Below are 19,473 nucleotides of genomic sequence, written 5' to 3'. Positions count from 1 at the left end.
GAGCTTCTCACCACTCGAGTGTCACTGAAGTGCTCCGACACTAGGATGTGTGGCTGCCGTGGGTTGGTGGGAACCAGGCTCACCCAGGGTCAGTGTACCAGCATTCAGTGTGGTCTCATGTATGCACCTAGAATCATGGACCCCGCCCGCACTGCGCTGTTGGCGTGTGCTGAAAATGAGTCCCCTAGCGCGTGCCGGTAGTCAGAGTTTCCCTGTGTCTGCACCAAGAATTGAGTATCAGAGTCTCTGTTGCCTCATGTGGCTTCTCACTGAGAATCAGGGTCCTTGTGTGTGCATGCCCCAATAATTGGAGTCACTGGCTCTTAGTGTGAATGCGCTGTGAGTCAGGGATCCCAGGCGCACATGGTAAGAAACAAAGTCAATTCAGTGGTGCTCAGTGCTGCCTCTTGCCGGGAGAATCTGGGTTCCGGTTACCATGGGGGACTGGGTTGCATAGTAGTACTGTGGCATGCCTGTGCTGCGGAAAACAGACTTCCATGTGCGCTGCGGAAAACAGACTTCTGTGTGCACTTGCCCAGAATCAAAGTCAGGTGGCAATGCTGCCCTGCGCTGGCTTTGGGTTTGGTCACCCGATTGCATTGCAGGGAGCAAATTCCAGCTAAAATTCCCATAGGGGCGCTGCAGTCCCTGCGCACACTCCCAAGCTCAAATTCCCGTAGGGGTGCTGTGGCCCGAGCGAAGGGCAGGTCTATCAGTTACTATGGCGCTATCCACGATCCTATGGGGATAGGCTCTTTGACTCACAGAAATCTGCGGCCAGGAAGTCTGGTTTCTTGTTGTCTGTTGGTCTGAAGTTGTGGTCGCAGTTCTTTGTCCCCAGCTGCAGGGTCCTTGTTTGCGTCTGAGACCATACTAGGTGGTCCTGAGGCCAGGATCGTAGTCTCAAGCAGCTCTGTTTCTCAAGATGGCATGGTCTCTGTGCCCACACTTGCCACCCAAAAGTGTCTGCTTTGTGTGTGGAGCTCCGCCATCTAAGACTGCCCGGTTTGGCAGCCCCTTGGAGGACCTGCAGAATCTAACTGTCCCTAGCTCATACACACACACACACCACACATGTCTACACTCTCCTCTATGGTTTCCTCACTCTCTCACTCTCTGTCCCTCCCTACCTTCCTGCCGGTTGTCATCTTCCAATCCCTGGGTGCACATATGTTTACCAGAGTTATATCCTCTTGCTGAATTGCTCCCTTTAGTATTATAAAATGGCCTTCCTTAGCTCTTGTTATAGACTTCACTTTGAGGTCTAATTTATGAGATATAAGTATTGCTACCCCAGCTTTTTTTTCATTTTCATTCACCTGAAAAAATTGTTTTCCATCCTTTCATTATCAGTCTGTGTGAGTCTGTTGTTCTGAGGTGGGTCTCTTGTAGACAGCAGATATATGGGGTCATATTTTCTTATCCATTCAGCTACCCTATGTCTTTTGATTGGAGCATGTAATTCATTTACATTTAAGGTTATTATTGACTAAAGGCCTGGTGCATAAAATTCATGCACAGGTAGGGTCCCTAGCCCTGGCCAGTGATCAGTGCCAATCTGTGGGGCGACTGGTGGGGCAATCGAGGGGCACCTCCTGGAACCTGCCTTGGCCAGTCTGGCACTGCCTGCTTGCTAGCCCCACCTCCCACTGCTGCTGCCAGTTGCCTCGCACTGTGGGGTGACTGGTGGGATGACTGGGGGCCCCTGCTGGCACCTGCCTTGGATGACCTAGGGCCTGCGGGCTGGAGGAATCTCCTGCGTTGAGTGTCTGCTCCCTGGTGGTCAGTGCGCATCATAGTGACCTGTCATTCGATTGGTTGTTCCACCAGTTGTTTGGCCATTCAGTTGATTTGCATTTTTGGGTTTTATTATATAGGATAGGTACTTGTTTGTTGCCATTTTTATTCTTTATGCCTTTGTTCCTTCTTCCCTTCCTATTTCTTCTTTTTACAGCAGACCCTTTAGCATTTCTTGCATTGCTGGTTTGGTGGCAATAAACTCCCTTAGCCCTTTTTTTGCCTGCATAGTTCCTGATTACACCTTCAATTTTGAATGATAGGCTTGCTGGTTATAGTATTCTTGGATTCAGGTCTTGCTTTGTATCACTTTGTATATTTCATTCCATTCCCTTCTGGCCTGATGTGTTTCTGTTGAGGAATCAGTTGACAGTCTAATGGGAGATCCTTTGTAGGTAACATTCTGTCTCTCCCTGGCAGCCTTTAAGATTCTTACTTTGTCGTTGATGTTTGCCAATTAAATTATGTTTCTTGGTGTCGGTCTTTTTGGGTTTTTGTAAGGGACTCTGTGAGCTTCTTGGACTTGTGTGACTTTTTTTCTTCCCAATATCAGGGAAGTTTTCTGTCATTATTTCTTCAATCAGGTTTTCTATTCCTTGCTCTGTTTCCTCTCCTTTTTGCACCCCTATTATGTGGATGTTGTTTCGTTTTGTGTTGTCCCTGAGCTCCCTTAGGCTCTCCTCCTGTTTTTTAAGTGTTGTTTCCAGTTGCTGCTCTGCTTGGGTGTTTTTTCTATCTTGTCTTCTAGTTCAGTGATGCAGTCCTCAGCTTCTTCTAGTCTACTGTTGATGCTTTTATTGTGTTCTTCATTTTTCATTTCTTCTTAGTTCTTCTTCATTTCTTTTTGATTCTTACACGTAGTTCAATTTGTCCTCCATCCTTTTCAGCGTCCTAATGAGCATGGCTTTGAATTCTTTCTCTGACAAATTGCTTGCCTCCATTTCATTTACTTCCTTTTCCGGTGATGTAATGTCCCATGGGGGCTGGTCTAAGACCCCTCTCTACTGTTTTGTCTGCCATGTCTCAGCTTCCTTCTAGATCAGTGGTTCTCAACCTTTCTAATGCTGCGACCCTTTAATACAGTTCATGTTGTGGTGACCCCAACCATAAAATTATTTTCGTTACTACTTCATAACTGTAATTTTGCTACTGTTAATGAATCGTAATGTAAATATCTGTGTTTTCCGATGATCTCAGGTGACCCTGCTAGCGGTTCTCAACCTGTGGGTCGTGGCATTAGAAAGGTTGAGAACCACTGTTCTAGATAGTCAGCACCATGTTGAAGTTCCCAGCGATCCACCACTCCTCTGTGTCAGATGCCACAGCCTTGGTGTCAGCTAGGCAGGACCACTCTGCCTGCTTTGTTTGTCTGCCTACTTTCAGTTGTATTTACAAAAGTATCTATTTCTGATACTGCCTTTAGGTGGCGGTGTTTCTGAATTAGTTTCCCGGACCAAATGGCCCCTCAGTGCAGTCCCCAAGGATTCCCCAGGGTATTTCTTTCTGTTTGTTGTATCATTGCTATTATTCATTTCACTTATGCATTAGCTATAATCAGTGAATATATTTTGCTATTATTATTTGGAACAAACTGCTATCTGATCATTTAACAATATAAAAATAAAACTATTTTTTAATCTTCATTTATTCCTTCTCTGATGATCTTCCTTCTTTTTTATAAATACATTTTTATTGATTTCAGATATGAAGGGAGAAGAAGAGAGAGAGAAACATCAATGATGAGAAGGAATCACTGATCGGCTGCTTCCTGCATGCCCCCTACTGGGGATCGAGCCCACAACCCGAGCATGTGCCCTTAACCGGAATAGAACCTGGGACTCTTCAGTCCACAGGCCGACACTCTATCCACTGAGCCAAACCATCTAGGGCATGATCTTCCATCTTATGTAGATCTGAATTTCTGACCAATCAATATCATTTTTCTTCTTTCTAAAGAACGTCTTTTAGTATTTTTACAAGGCAATAAATTCAATTTTTGTTGGTCTGAGAAAGTTGTCATTTCTCTTTCACTTTTAAAAATATATATTTTTATTGATTTCAGAGAGGAAGGGAGAGGAAGAGAGATAGAAATATCAATGATGAGAGAGAATCATTGATCAGCCACCTCCTGCACGCCCCCTACTGGGGATCAAGCCCACAACCCTGGCATGTGCCCTTGACCAGAATCGAACCTGGGACCTTTCAGTCTGCAGGCCAACACTCTATCCACTGAGCCAAACCAGCTCGGGCTCTCTTTCACTTTTGAAAGATAATTTCATAGGATACAGAATTCTAGGCTTGGTGTGGTTTTATTGTCCTAACACTTTAATATTTCAGTCCACTCTTTTTGCTTGACTGATTTCTGAGGATAAGTCAGATATGATTCTCACCATTTCTTCTTTATAGGTAGTGTTTTTTTCTTCTGACTTCTTTCAAGATTTATATTTTATCTTTGATTTTCTACAGGTTAAATATAATATACCTAGATGTCAATTTTTGTCATTTACCCTACTTCATGTTCTCTGAGCTTCCTGGATCTGTGATTTGCTATCTGACATTAATTTGGAGAAAATTATTCCTGCAAATATCCTCTGTTACTTTTTGTCTTTCTTCTCCTTCGTGTATTCCCATTACAAGTATGTTATACGTTTTGTAATTGTCCCACAGTTCTTGGATAGTCTTAGCATCGCAGTTTTGTAAGTTTTTATTAATATATTCCCAAGTTCAGAGATTCTTTCCTCAGCTGTGTACACTCTACTAATGAACCCATCAAATGCGTTCTTCATTTGTTCAGTGCTTTTAATTTCTACCATTTTTTGAGTCTTTCTTAGAATTTCCATCTCTCTGCTTACATTACTAATCTATTTTTACATGTTGTCTACATTGCCACTGGAACCCTTAGTATGTTAGTCGTAGTTGTTTTGAGTTCATGGTCTGGTAATTCCAATATCCTTGCCATGTCTGTGTCTGGGTCTCTTCAAAGTTGTTATTTTCCCTTTAATACATTGTATGTATTTTTGTTTAAAGGTTAATAACATGATGTCCTGGGTACAAGGACCTTTGGTATATGGTGGTAAAGTGTGGTGGGAGAGGAAGAGTGCTGTGGCCCTAGGATTAGGTCTCAGTCTTTTAGTGAACCTGTGCCCTTGGACTGTGAACTTCACTAGTGCCTCTCAGGTCTTTTCTATCCTCATAGATTATACAGGATGGCTAGAGGGGATGGGAGTTGGGTATTTCTCTTCTCCCAGATAGGATGAGCTCTGATAAAACTCCCATAGGTTAGGGGCTGATGAAATACTTTCTATTGAGGACAAGTCTTGTGAAGAATAGAATGCTGTGGTATATTTCATTGTAGTTACTTTCCCCCCTCCCCTTGCCAGATGGCTCCTGGTGAGAAGTGTGTCTTCTCACACCATGACTGGCTTCCCTCTGGAGTTTTTAACTCTTAGACTTGTTCACACTGAGCCTACAGCCAATTTTCCATTATAATTTTGGTTTTCCTGCTCTGGTACTGGTTCCCACAGAGGTGTCTTCTCTGTTATGATTCTCTGTATCCACCTTCCTGTATCCAATATTTGGTTACAGGGGCAGTAATTTGCCCTGTGACCTCTCTTCTTTGATGAAACTAAAGGTTGTCAATTTTCAGTTTGTTCAGCATTTTATTTGTTGTTAGGATGGAGTGATGAAGCTGGACCACAATCTAGAAGGGTCTGAGATATTACTTTTGAGCTCTAAACTTCCAAGACTTCTTCCGTCATAAAACTGATTATAAGATTTTAATGCAGAAAGTCTGACCCTAAGACTGATAGTTGGATGTATAATAAAACTTTCCTTTCATGTATTTAAAGGGAAAACAGCTTCATAAAAATAAGTGAATTTAGTAAACTAAAACAGGACTTATAGCCTAAAACCTAAACCTATTGCTGAAGAATATCCATTTCTTTGGGATTAGGCAAGCCACTTCCCCAGTACCAGTATAGGATATAAACAGTGTGATTAAAAGTGATGAGATTGATTTCTGTATGTGGTTGAGAGTTTAGATTTCTTATGTAAACTGATTTATATACACTGTGGGATTAGTGAATTAAGTATGATTTATAGAGAAACTGCAGCTCTATTTCTTTCTATTATCCAGAGTACATGCTGTTTTGAGGGTTTCTTTAGTATGAATGCAGTGTGTGTGTGTGTGTGTGTGTGTGTGTGTGTGTGTGTGTGTGTGTGTGTGTGTATGGGAGAGAGGGAGAGAGAAATTGAAGTAGAAAAATATACAATCCCCCAAATATAAACATGGAAGCACATTTTCCTGTAAATTTCTCTAAAATTGCAAAATCAAAGACAACAAGGAGGAAGTGGATTATAGATCTAAGTAAGTTTGTAGTTTCAATACTGTTGTTATAAAACTCCTCAATTATTTCATGAGAGAACTGCAGCCCTCAATCTCAAGGGAAAATCTTTGGTGACCAATACATTTTTCTCTCTTCCATAGGCCCTGGCCCTACTCCTAAAAACTGCTCTATAGAAACTGCCCACTAAATAGGGTCATGGAAACATGCAGGTAAGACCTACATGCAGAAATTATATTTACAAAGAAGTCCAATCACTTACACTGGCAGATATTCTAGTTTAGTTTAGATTCAGGACCTTAAAAATACTAATGTTAATTAAAAAGCAACTTTTATTAATGAAAAATCTATTAATAAAATTTGCTTTTAAAAGTTTAAAGTTACAAAGCAGCAAATAAGAAATTAAAAGTTTAAAACTTCAATTGCTTATACTCGTATTTTAAAATAATTTTTGTTTTCTATAGGCTTTCTATTTCTGGAGGTCAAAAATCTCTCTTAAGTTTAATCATATGGAATATCTAGGAAAAAATCAAGAAAAATCTCACACATATTTGGTGGCAATGAGATACTTTAAACTGTTAGTGTGAAAGCAAGTTTTATGTAACTATTTACAAGGCAACAGATGTTTTAAAAATTGCAGCCTAATGTAATAAGAACTGTAATATTGCCAGAAGTATAATGTTCACTTTAGCTAACTTAAAAATAAATGTGGCCTGGCTGGAGTGGCTCAGTGGTTGAGTGTTGACCCATGAACCAAGAGGTCTGGTTTGATTCCCACTCAGGGCACATGCCTGGGTTGTGGGCTCGGTCCTCATTTGGGGGTGTGTAGGAGACAGCTGATTGATGTTTTTCTTTCATTATGTTTCTATCTCTCTATCCCTCTCCCTTAAAAAAATAAATAACAAGATAGTTTAAAAAATAAATGTGAAAAGTAGGTTTTAAATAAAAATGTTTAATCAATGCTATTTCTAATCTATACAATTTAACATTAAAAATGATAAAAACAGCCAAGACCGGTTTGGCTCAGGGGATAGAGCATCAGCCTGCGGACTGAGAGGTCCCAGGTTTGATTCCGGTCAAGGGCACGTAACTTGTTTGCGGGCACATCCCCAGTGGGAGGTGTGCAGGAGGCAGCTGATCGATGTTTCTCTCTCATTTATGTTTCTAACTCTCTATCCCTCTTCCTTCCTCTCTGTAAAAAAATCAATAAAATATATTTTTAAAAAATGATAAAAACATAAAAATATATATCTCTTGAGCAATTTTTTTTGACAGATTCAAGGAAAAATTTTCTTTTTGTTTACATATTGACTGTAATAAAGCTGATAAACCGATCTGGGAGTACATAGATTAAACAGTGGTTTTGTTGGCTTGTGGTTTAATATTTATCAAACACATTTCTTATTTTCTCTCCATTTACATTCCTTATTTTACGTACCATTTGTAATACACTTATTCAATCTTCCTTGTGGAGGACAAGCACTTTCTGTCACCTGTGGTTTTGTTTCTTCCTCTGTTGCTGAGAAGACGATTTCCTTAATTTCTTCATCTTCTCCAGTATTATCATCTTTGAGGATCTGAAGTAAAACAAAGAAATATTTTTAAAAATTTACTTTCCATACAAATTTATGAAACCACCAAATCTCATAATTAAACTAATATTATTACTCTCAACATGGAGAATTACACACAAAATTCTCATGCTCTATATCAATATATAATATTGACATATGGGGATGTAAAAGGTGTGCATTTTATTTTGCAGGGCACCTTGACTTAGCCTTTTATAGACTTCAAGCCCGTCATTTTCATTTGTGATTTATGTATATGAATAAGTGAGCCTATAGTGTTTTTAGAGTAATTAAAAGTGTCCCTCTTCAACCTAACTCCGAAAGATTATCAAACAAAACTTTTGTGAAATGAAAATACAACTAAATTGGAAAGGAGGTAAAATATAATTTAACATGGACTTATTTCATTTGAAAAATTATATAACTGAAAGAAAAAGAAAAAAAAAACAGATCAAGCCTTCAAAAGGTGAAGGTTCAAGCTTCTACTATTATTTATAGATAACATATTCAGATAGTTCAGGGGTATACCTCAATCCTCCAGACTTTTAATAGTAGTTAGTCTAATTATGAAACTGCTGATTTAGGGAGAAAACAATTCATGAGAATATTGACAAGCTTTTTCCAAGGTAAAAAACAAAATTTTAAAAATAAAAAAACAAAAGTCAAGTTAACTCTAGAACAGAGATCTTCAAATTTGCCTTATTGTCCTCATGGTGTGTGTGTGTGTGTGTGTGTGCGCGCGCGCGCATGCGTGCGCGCTGAGAACCAATTCCAACATGTAATAATTACAAGAGTTCCATCAAAAGGTTGATGGGACTTGGTGGGCTCAACAAGGGTGAGCCACGTATGTAGTTTACCTGTTGGAAACGGCTAAACGGCAAGTCCCCCAAACCTGAATAGGATTATTGCCTGCTGCCAGACAGCTCAGGGCATTTTATTGCCTCCTGTTGGCCAAACACCTGAACAGCTGTAGGCTATTCCCCAAAGACAATGATTCTGTAAACCCTTTGAAACCTTACCCTTTGAAGTGTATATTTCCACCTTGCCTTAGGACAGATTGTGTTTAATAAATACCACGGGGTCCTTAGACAGGTGAGTCTTTTAGCTCCCTTTAGCTGAAGCTCCTCTGACCCCCAATGCCTTTCAAAATTATCTTTTGTCTCCGGACTCTTTAGTCATCTACATGCAGCCCCTTTCTCCAGAATGCTGAACCCTTTGTAAGGCTGAGAAAAGAACCCCGGTATGTGTGTGTGTGTATTGATAATACTTTGGGTCTTTGAGTGCAGGGAAGAGAGAATATCACATTGTCACAAGAAATGGTAATGAAGGCTAGAGAGCATGGGCAGAATAAGGAAAGGAAGAGGAAACATTTAATGGCCAGGGCAGTGGTCGGCAAACTGCGGCTCGCGAGCCACATGCCGTGGTTTGCCGCTCTGTTGACTAATGAGTTTGCCGACCACTGCCTTAAGGAAAAACACTTAAAAAACATTTAATAATGTACTAATGTCTTTAACCTGAAGTCAAAACTTCTGGGTAAGGGTAATGCCTTACACCAGTGGTCGGCAAACTCATTAGTCAACAGTGTGGCAAACCGCGGCTTGCGAGCCGCATGTGGCTCGCGAGCCGCAGTTTGCCGACCACTGGGCTAGGAGAAGAGAGGCACTATAGCAGCTAATGTAAACAAATTATGTAGCTCTTTAGGATCAAAGGTCTTTAAATCTAATCACATTAATCGGTTTGAGTTCCTGTGTAGAGATCTTTTTTTAAAAAGTCTGTTACTATACAAAAGAGCCAAGGTAAAGATACAAAGGTGAATTTTGATTAGGGTAAGTAAAAGGTCATATACAGTAAAACCATATTTCTTTAAGTTTTTTTTTTTAAATAAATCTTTATTCAGATTATTACAATTATTTCTCCTTTTTCCCCCCATAGCTCCCCTCCACCCATTTCCCCCACCACCTTCTGCCCTTACCTCCCCACCACTGTCCTCATCCATAGGAGTATGATTTTTGTCCATTCTCTTCATGAACCCCCCATACCCCTTTCCCCCTGAGAATTATCAGTCCACTCCCTTTCTATGCCCCTGATTCTATTATATTCACCAGATTATTCTGTTCCTCAGGTTTTTAATTCACTTGATTTTTAGGTTCGCTTGTTGATAGATATGTATTTGTTGTTCATAATTTTTCTCTTTACTTTTTTCTTCTTCCTCTTCTTTAAGAATACCTTTCAGCATTTCATATAATACTGGTTTGGTGGTGATGAACTCCTTCAGCTTTTTCTTATCTGTGAAGCTCTTTATCTGCCCTTCAATTCTGAATGATAGCTTTGCTGGGTAGAGTAATCTTGGTTGTAGGTTCTTGCTATTCATCACATTGAAAATTTCTTGCCACTCTCGTCTGGCCTGCATAGTTTCTGTTGAGAAGTCAGCTGACAGTCGTATGGGTGCTCCCTTGTAGGTAATTAACTGTTTTTCTCTTGCTGCTTTTAATATTCTCTCTTTGTCTTTTGCTCTTGGCATTTTAATTATGATGTGTCTTGGCGTGGTCCTCTTTGGATTCCTTTTGTTTGGGGTTTTGTGCGCTTCCTGGACTTGTAAGTCTATTTCTTTCACCAGGTGGGGCAAGTTTTCGGTCATTATTTCTTCAAATAGGTTTTCAGTATCTTGCTCTCTCTCTTCTTCTGGCACCCCCATAATTCTGATGTTGGTACGCTTGAAGTTGTCCCAGAGTCTTCTTACATTATCTTCAACTTTTTGGATTTTTTTTTTTGCTTTTTGCTTTTTTGGGTGAGTGTTTTTTGCTTCTTTGTATTTCAATTCTTTGACTTGATTCTTGTGTTCCTCTATTCTGTTTCTGGGTCTCTGTATAATATTTTTTATTTCAGTCAGTGTATGTTTAATTTCTAGTTGGTCCTTTTTCATATCTTCGAGGGTCTCGTTATATTTATCGGCCTTTTCTAGGATATTCTTAAAAAGTCTTATAACCGTGGTTTTGAATTCTATATCCAGTCGTTTGTTTTCCTCCATTTCTTTCGTTTGTGATCTGATTCTTTGACCCCGCATTTTCACTGATTCCCTGAGTTGGTAAGGTAGATATTTGTGCTAGGTTTCCAATATGGCCCAGTGGGTCTGCTTCCCCAGTTAACCTGAGGTGGACACTCTTGGTGCACCCCTTTGTGGACTGTGTGTACAGCCTTGTTGTAATTAAGTCTTTATTGTTGTTGGTATCACTGGGAAGAATTGACCTCCGGGCCAGTTGGCTGTAAGGATCAGCTGTGTCTATGCTGGGAGAAGTTCGGTGCTGGAGACAGCCTTATAGGATTAGACTTGCCAAATTGCAATAGCCTCTGTGCTCAGCTTGGATGGGGTGGAGTCTCAGTCTTGGCTTCCTGTCAGCCTTGCCCTTGCGCGCATGTGCGCTTTCAGTCCTCCGCCTTCCCCAGCTCGAGTCTCCGCCTGAGAGTCCAGACTCCCCCCACAAGAGCGTGGGTCCCCAGGGGCTCGCCTGGAACTGGGGTTCACTGCAGTCAGAACTGGGGCTCAGTGCCATCAGGAGCCTCTGACTCTCTTTCACTAGGGAAAGCCTGTGGCAACCTCCGCAGCCTTTGTGCGCACTGGCGCTCGCGTGCGTGCGCACTTTCAGTCCTCCGCCTTCCCCGGCTCCCGAGTCTCCGCCCGAGAGTCCAGACTCCCCCCACAAGAGCGTGGGTCCCCAGGGCCTTGCCTGGAACTGGGGTTCACTGCAGTCAGAACTGGGGCTCAGTGCAGTCAGAATCCTCTGACTCCCTTCCACTAGGGAAAGCCTGTGGCAACTTCCGCAGCTTTGTGCGCACTGGCACGCGCGTGCGTGCGCACTTTCAGTCCTCCACCTTCCCCGGCTCCCGAGTCTCCGCCCGAGAGTCCAGACTCCCCCCACAAGAGCGTGGGTCCCCAGGGGCTCGCCTGGAACTGGGGTTCACTGCAGTCAGAACTGGGGCTCAGTGCAGTCAGGCTCCTCTGACTCCCTTCCACTAGGGAAAGCCTGTGGCAACCTCCGCAGCCTTTGTGCGCACTGGCCCGCGTGCGCCTTCAGACTTCTGCCTTTCCCAGCTCGAGTCTCCGCCCGAGAGTCCAGACTCCCCCCGTAAGAGCATGGGTCCCCAGGGGTTCGCCCGGAACTGGGGTTCAGTGCAGTCAGAACTGGGGTTCAGTGCGGTCGGGGGCTTCCTTCCCCCTTCCGCCAGAGAAAGTCAGCCAGGCTCTCAGCCGCCCTTCCTCTCTGCGCGCACAAAGCCCCTTTGCCGTACCGCCAATTCTCTGTGAGCTTTCTCTTTCCTTCTAGTTGTAGAATTTTCACTCAGCCAGCTTTCCTGTGGTTCTGGATGGTGTCCGTTCTGTCTTTTAGTTGTAGTTTTGAAATTGTTGTGCGAGGCAGCAGTTTAGGTGTTTACCTATGCCGCCATCTTGGTTTCTCCTCTAAGTTTTATTATTTCAGAATTTATAACAAATTGACATAAACTAAGATGAAGTCTTTACAGCTAAAAATAATAATTGCAATAAGTGGTGAATATTTTAAATATTTAAAAGAAGAACATTTGGCCCTTAAGAACTATAGAAGTCTCATTTTTTAAAAAATAAAAGATTATAGTACTAATATGAACAATTATTATTTAGTAAAACTAGACCAACAAACAGTCTACTGACTTATTCTATATACTTGCAAAAAGAGAACTTGGGTATCTTCAAATACAGAGTATGGCAAAAGTAGGTCTGCAGTTCTTTGTATGGAGAATAATATAAAATAAATAATAATATAAGAAAAAAGTCTGTGTTTCACATATTAACAACTGTAAACATACTTTTGCCTCACCTTGTATACAGTACAACATTTTAATTAGTTGGCTTTGTCTTTACCTTTTATAGTCAAAATTACTGAGTTTTTCCTGGACATGGCAAAAAATAAGAAGCTACATACATTTCCAGTATTCCTAAAACATGCTCTCTTTAACTGCAAAATAATTTGTAGTCAGCCCTTTCCATCTTTTTATTTCTTTTGCTCATTTCGTAGGACCCATTAAAACCAGATATTTTAAAATGAACACTTATCATATTTTAACCAAACATATAAGAAAAACCTAATAAATAAGCTTAAGAAATATATTTTAAGATAAGTTGAGTTTATATCATGTATTACAGTATAGTTTTAAGTTTTTACCTGAGAAGTTATAGATGATTGGATATTTTTATCCTCCAAATGTTCATTTTCTAGTTCTGTGGTGTCCATGCTAATATTTAAAAGAAAAAATATTTAAAAGAATAAAACAGGACTATAATTTCATCTGAGAACAAACACAGTTAAGTGGGATTAATTTCTTAATGATTTTTTAAATCATAAAGTTGTATCATAGTCAAGTTAGATATCTTTATAGTCAAAACAGTTCTAATATTTATTTTAAAGTTATTAACCAAAGTCATGTGCATAAGTTATTAAAAACCATTATCATACAAAAATATAATACTTCTCAATAGTTCACAATGCTGGGCATATCTTAAAAGCATATACTAGAAAACGTAGCTCTTTATTTCATGCTTGACATCATTACCACCATGGATTTACCCTATCTTCAGTCACACTCCTGCCTAAGAGATTTCAAGAAAATTTATTTTTTTACTTTTTATTGTTTAAAGTATTACATATAGAAGTACATATTATCTCCTTTTTTTTCCCCATTGACCTTCCCCCAGCCTGCCCTACCCCCTGTCGCATGCCCTCATCCCCCCGGCCCCCCAGTGTCTTGTGTCCATTGGTTGTGCTTATATGCATGCATACAAGTCCCTTGGTTGATCTCTTTCCCCTCCTCCCCAACATTCCCCAGCCTTCCCGCTGTAATTTGACAGTCTGTTTGGTGCTTTACCGCCTCTGTAACTATCTTTTTGCACATCAGGTTATAATGTTCTTTATTTCCCATAAATGAGATCATGTGGTATTTTTCCATTGTCTGGCTTATTTCAATTAACATAATGCTCTCCAGGTCCATCCATGTTGCTGCAAATGATAAGAATTCCTTCTTTTTTATAGCAGCGTAGTATTCCATTGTGCAGATGTACCATAGTTTTCTAATTCACTCATATGTAGATGGGCATTTAGGCTGTTTCCAGATCTTAGCTATGGTGAATTGTGCTATGAACATAGGGGTGCATATATCCTTTCTGATTGGTGTTTCTAGTTTCTTTGGATATATTCCTAGAAGTGGGACCACTGGTTCAAATGGGAATTCCATTTTTAGTTTTTTGAGGAAACTCCATACTGTTCTCCACAGTGGCTGCACCAGTCTGCATTCCTACCAGCAGTGCATGGGGGTTCCTTTTTCTCCACATCCTCGCCAACACTTGTCGTTTGTTGATTTGTTGATGATTGCCATTCTGACAGGTGTGAGATGGTACCGCATTGTCGTTTTGATTTGCATCTCTCGGATAATTAGTGACTTTGAGCATGTTTTCGTAAGTCTCTTGGCCTTCCTTCTGTCTTCTTTTGAAAAGATTCTATTTAGGTCCATTGTCCATTTTTTTTATTGGATCATTTATCTTCTTTTTATTAAGTTGTATAAGTTCCCTGTAGATGTTGGAGATTAAACCTTTATCAGTGATGACATTGGCAAATATGTTACCCCATGCAGTGGGCGTTCTTGTTTTGTTGATGGTTTCTTTTGCTGTGCAAAAGCTTTTTATTTTTATGTAGTCCCATTTGTTTATTTTCTCTTTAGTTTCCATTGCCCTAGGAGCAGTATCGGTGAAGAAACTGATTCAGCATATGTCTGAGATTTCGCTGCCTGTGGATTCCTCTAGTATTTTTATGGTTTTCTGTCTTATGTTTAAGTCCTTTATCCATTTTGAGTTTATTTCTGTGTATGGTGTAAGTTGGTGGTCTAGTTTCATCTTTTTGCATGTATCTGTCCAATTTTCCCAACACCAGACTGTCTTGACTCCATTTTATGTTCATGCCTCCTTTGTCAAATATTAATTGAGCATAGTGGTTTGGATTGATTTCTGGGTTCTCTATTCTATTCCATTGGTCTATATGTCTGTTTTGAAACCAGGCTGTTTGGAAAACAGTGGCTTTATAGTACAGCTTGATATCTGGTATTGAGATCCCACCTACTTTGTTCTTCTCAGGATTGCTGTGGCTATTCAGGTTCTTTTATTATTCCAGATGAATTTTTTGAGTTCTTATGCCATTGGTATTTTAATAGGGATTGCATTGAATCTATAGATTGCTTTGGGTAGTATGGACATTTTAATGATGTTGATTCTACCAATCCAAGAACATGGTAAGTTCTTCCATCTGTTTATGTCTTCCTCTATCTCTTTTTTCAGTGTTCTGTAGTTTTCCGTGTATAGGTCTTTTACCTCCTTAGTTAAATTTATTCCTAGGTATCTTAATTTTTTTGGTGCGATGGTAAATGGGATTGCTTTTTTAGTCTCTCTTTCTGTAAGTTCACTATTGGTGTAAAGAAATGCCATAGATTTCTTGGCGTTAATTTTGTATCCTGCTACATTGCCCAATTTATTAAGTCTAGTAGTTTTTTGATGGAGTCTTTCGGGTTTTCTATGTACAATATCATGTCATCTGCAAATAAGGACAGCTTTACTTCTTTTCCAATTTGGATGCCTTTAATTCTTCTTCTTGTCTAATTGCAATGGCTAATAGTTCCAGTACTTTGTCGAACAAGAGTGGTGAGAGTGGGCATCCCTGTCTTGTTCCTGTTCTTAGGGGAAATGGTTTCAGTTTTTGCCCATTGAGTATGATGTTGGCTTTGGGTTTATCATATATGGCTTTTATGATGTTGAGGTATGATCCTTCTATTTCCACCTTGCTGAGAGTTTTTATCAAGAAAGGGTGTTGGATTTTGTCAAATGCTTTTTCTGAGTCAATTGAAATGATTACGTGATTTTTATCTCTCAATTTGTTTATGTGATGTATCACATTTATTGATTTGCGGATATTGTACCATCCTTGCATCCCTGGGATATATCCTACTTGGTCATGGTGTATGATCTTTCTGATGTACTGCTGGATCCAATTTGCTAGAATTTTGTTGAGGATTTTGGCATCTATGTTCAGGAGGGATATTGGCCTGTAATTCTCTTTCATTGTGTTGTCTTTACCTGGTTTTGGTATTAGGATGATGCTGGCTTCATAGAATGAGCTTGTAAGTGTTCCATCCTCTTAAATTTTTTGGAATTGTCTGAGGAGGATAGGTTTTAGTTCTTCCTTGAATGTTTGGTAAAACTCCCCTGTGAAGCCGTCTGGCACCAGGCTTTTGTTTGCTGGAAGCTTTTTGATGACTGCTTCAATTTCTTCCACAGTTAATGGCCTATTGGGAATTTTAGATTCTTCCTGATTGAGTTTGGAAGGTTGTATTTTTCTAAGAATATGTTCATTTCCTCCAGGTTGTCCATTTTGTTGGAATAGAGTTGTTCATAGTATTTTTTAACAATCCTTTGCATTTCTGTGTGGTGTGTTATTTCTCCTCTTTCATTTCTGATTTTGTTTATTTGGGTCCTCTCTCTTTGCTTCTTGGTAAGCCTGGCTAGAGGTTCATCAATCTTGTTTATCCTTTCAAAGAACCAGCTCTTGGTTTTGTTGATCTTTTGTATTGTTTTTTTTGGTATCTATGTCGTTTATCTCCGCTCTGACCTTTATTATTTCCTGTCTTCTGCTTACTCTGGGCTTTTCTTGTTGCTCTTTCTCTTTGAGTTGTAGGGTTAGGTAATTTATTACCATTGTTTCTTGGTTTTTTTCAGTAGCCTTGTAGAGCTATGAACTTCCCTGTAGATTTTGGATTGTTTTCTTTTGTCTTTTGTTGCCATGATGTTTTTTATTTCTTCTTTGATCTCTCTGGTAATCCAGTCATTGTTTAATAGCATGCTATTTAGTCTCCATGTGTTTGATTTTTTTGGATTGTTTTTATTGTAGTTGATTTCCAGTTTTATGCCACTGTGATCTGAGAAGATGCTTCATATGATTTCTATCTTCTTGAATTTGAAGAGACTTTGCCTGTGACCCAATATATGGTCTATCTTTGAAAATGACCCCTGTGCACTTGAGAAAAATGTATATTCTGTGGCTTTGGGGTGAAATGTTGTGAAGATGTCAATTAATTCCATCTGGTCTAGTCAGTATTTAGGATTGATGTTTCTTTGCTGATTTTTTGTGTAGAGGATTTGTCCAATGGTGAAAGTGGGGTATTAAAGTCTCCTACTATGATTGTATTGCTGTCAATCTCTCCCTGATATCCTCCAGGTTTTTTTATGTATTTGGGTGCTCCGGTATTGGGTGAGTAGATGTTTACCAGAGTTATTTCTTCTTGTTGGATTGCTCCCTTTAGTATTATGAAGTGGCCTTCCTTATCTCTTGTTATGTCCTTCACTTTGAGATATAATTTGTCAGATATAAGTATTGCTACCCCAGCTTTTGTTTCATTTCCATTCGCCTGAAAAACCTTTTTCCATCCCTTCACCCTCAGTCTGTGTGTGTCTTTTTTTATGAGGTGGGTTTCTTGTAGACAGCAGATATATGGGTCATGTTTTCTTATCCACTCAGTTACCCTATGTCTTTTTATTGGGGCATTTAATCCATTTACATTTAAAGTTATTATTGATAGGTACTTACTTGTCACCATTTTTATTCTTTACCCCTGTGTTCCTTCTTCACTTGCTATTTCTTTTTTTTTTTTTTTACAGCAGACCCTTTAGCATTTCTTGCATTGCTGGTTTGGTGGTAATAAACTCCCTTAGTCCTTTTTTGTCTGTGAAGCTCCTGATTTCACCCTCAATTTTGATTGATAGCCTTGCTGGGTACAGTATTCTTGGATTCAGACCCTTCCTTTGCATGACTTTGTATATTTCATTCCATTCCCTTCTGGCCTGATGTGTTTCTGTTGAGAAATCAGTCGCTAATCTGATGGGGGATCCTTTGTAGGTAACTTTCTGTCTCTCTCTTGCCGCTTTTAAGATTCTTACTTTGTTGTTGGTGTTTGCCAATTTAATTATAATGTGCCTTGGCGTCGGTCTTTTGGGGTTCATTTTGCTTGGGACTCTGTGAGCTTCTTGGATTTGTGTGGGTTTTTTCTTCCCTATATCAGGGAAGTTTTCTGTCATTATTTCTTCAAACAGGTTTTCTATTCCTTGCTCAGCTTCCTTTCCTTCTGGAATCCTTATTATGCGGATGTTGTTTTGTTTCGTGTTGTCCCAAAGTTCCCTTAGGCTCTCCTCCTGCCTTTTAATTTTTTTTTCTAGAAGTTGCTTTACTTGGGTATTTTTTCCTACCTGTCTTCTAGCTCACTGATGCAGCCCTCTGCTTCTTCTAGTCTACTGTTGATGCTTTCTATTGAGCTCTTTACAGCAGCAATGTCATTTTTCATTTCTTCTTCCTCTTGGTTCTTACACATATTGTCGAATTTGTCTTCCATTCTTTTCATCCACCTTATGACCATTTCTCTGATAGGTTGCTTGCCTCCATTTCATTTACTTCCTTTTCTGGTGATACCTGCTTTTCTTTCATTTGCAGGCTGTTTCTTTGTCTCCCCATGATCTCTCCTCTGGGTGTCTAGTTATGTAGCTCTCTCTCTGCTTATTCCAGGCGAAATCTGACCTTTCCATGAGGGAGTGTAGAGCTCCTCTGAATCCACATGCTTGCGCCAATTGGGACCAGTGTTCTCGGGTTCGCAGCTGTTTGGTGGGTGCCGTAGTTGTAGATTCCTCAGGCTTTTCAGGCTTCCAATAACATCCACTTTCCCCTTCAAGATGGCGCAGTATCCGCGTCTGAACCGGTCGCTCTGGGAGGGAACCCAGCAGCAGTGGGGGCTGTCTGGTCAGGGGAGCCCCATCCAGCAGTCCCCCAGAGTCTCCTGGAGTATAGCTTTCACTGAACTCACCAACAAACACTCTCCGTGCGACCACACACTCTCCCTTTGTTTTCTCACTCACACACTATCTTGCAGTCTGCCTTCCTGTTGGCAGCCATCTTCCTTTCCTGACCAGATTTCAAGAAAATTTAAAATGAAACATGATCAACTACATTAATACCTACATCTGTAAGTATTACTGGTGATTGTAGAAAGGTACTGACTGGAAATGACATCGATAATATTTGGAACTTATTCTAACTCCAGGTTTTTTACCTGGGCTGTCTAATTTCCATTCTTCTTGTTTTTCTCTCTCTCAAAGGCAAACTATATATTTATTGTTGGTAAACTATATCTTTACCGCAATAGCTTTAGATATATTACTAAGTTACAATGACATAAATCTCTTTTCCCTAGTAATCACCTTCCCATCTCAAAATTTTATCTCTTGTAGAATGAGTTTATCTAGGGAAGCAAATATTACTATGTATCAGCTCAAATTAAGATGCAGACCCATAAACATTCCTAAATGTTTTTATTTCCTAAATAAAGTAGTAACTTTCAACTATCTCTGAAGAAAATAACAATGGGAAGAGATTAAACAAAGAACTTATATGTATATATGCATAGTCCGTGGACCTATGCATACTTGGCATTTGAACCTTCCAGTGATAGTTCTAATAGGGAGACAATGAAACAATCCCCAGAGGAAAGAAAATGAGGAGTCACCAAGAAAGGAAATAAGTGAAATGGAAGCATGCAACACGACTAAAAAAGAATTCAGAGTAATGGTCGTACAGTTCATACACTGGATGAATGGGAAAATCAACAACCTATGCAAAAATCAGAAAGAAATCAAAAGTGAAATATCTACA

General features: G+C 39.9%; 1 protein-coding gene across 1 annotated transcript in view; it reads right to left on the bottom strand.

Moving 5' to 3' along the window:
- SLC9B1 (solute carrier family 9 member B1) overlaps positions 1 to 12,975 on the bottom strand; it is a gene marked incomplete at both ends in the record, with an annotated part of 67,494 nt that extends 54,519 nt beyond the window's left edge. Inside the window, 2 exons of the mRNA XM_080655250.1 lie at positions 7,579 to 7,717; positions 12,907 to 12,975. Coding sequence (XP_080511376.1) covers positions 7,579 to 7,717; positions 12,907 to 12,975 — 208 coding nt within the window. The remainder of the gene's footprint in view (positions 1 to 7,578; positions 7,718 to 12,906) is intronic.
- Positions 12,976 to 19,473: the final 6,498 nt, after the last annotated feature.

This window comes from Plecotus auritus (genome assembly GCF_963455305.1).
Source record: "Plecotus auritus genome assembly, chromosome: 1".
Lineage (NCBI taxonomy): Eukaryota > Metazoa > Chordata > Mammalia > Chiroptera > Vespertilionidae > Plecotus > Plecotus auritus.
Note: the sequence above shows the minus strand (reverse complement) of the source record. Positions and strands in the feature narration are given on the sequence as shown.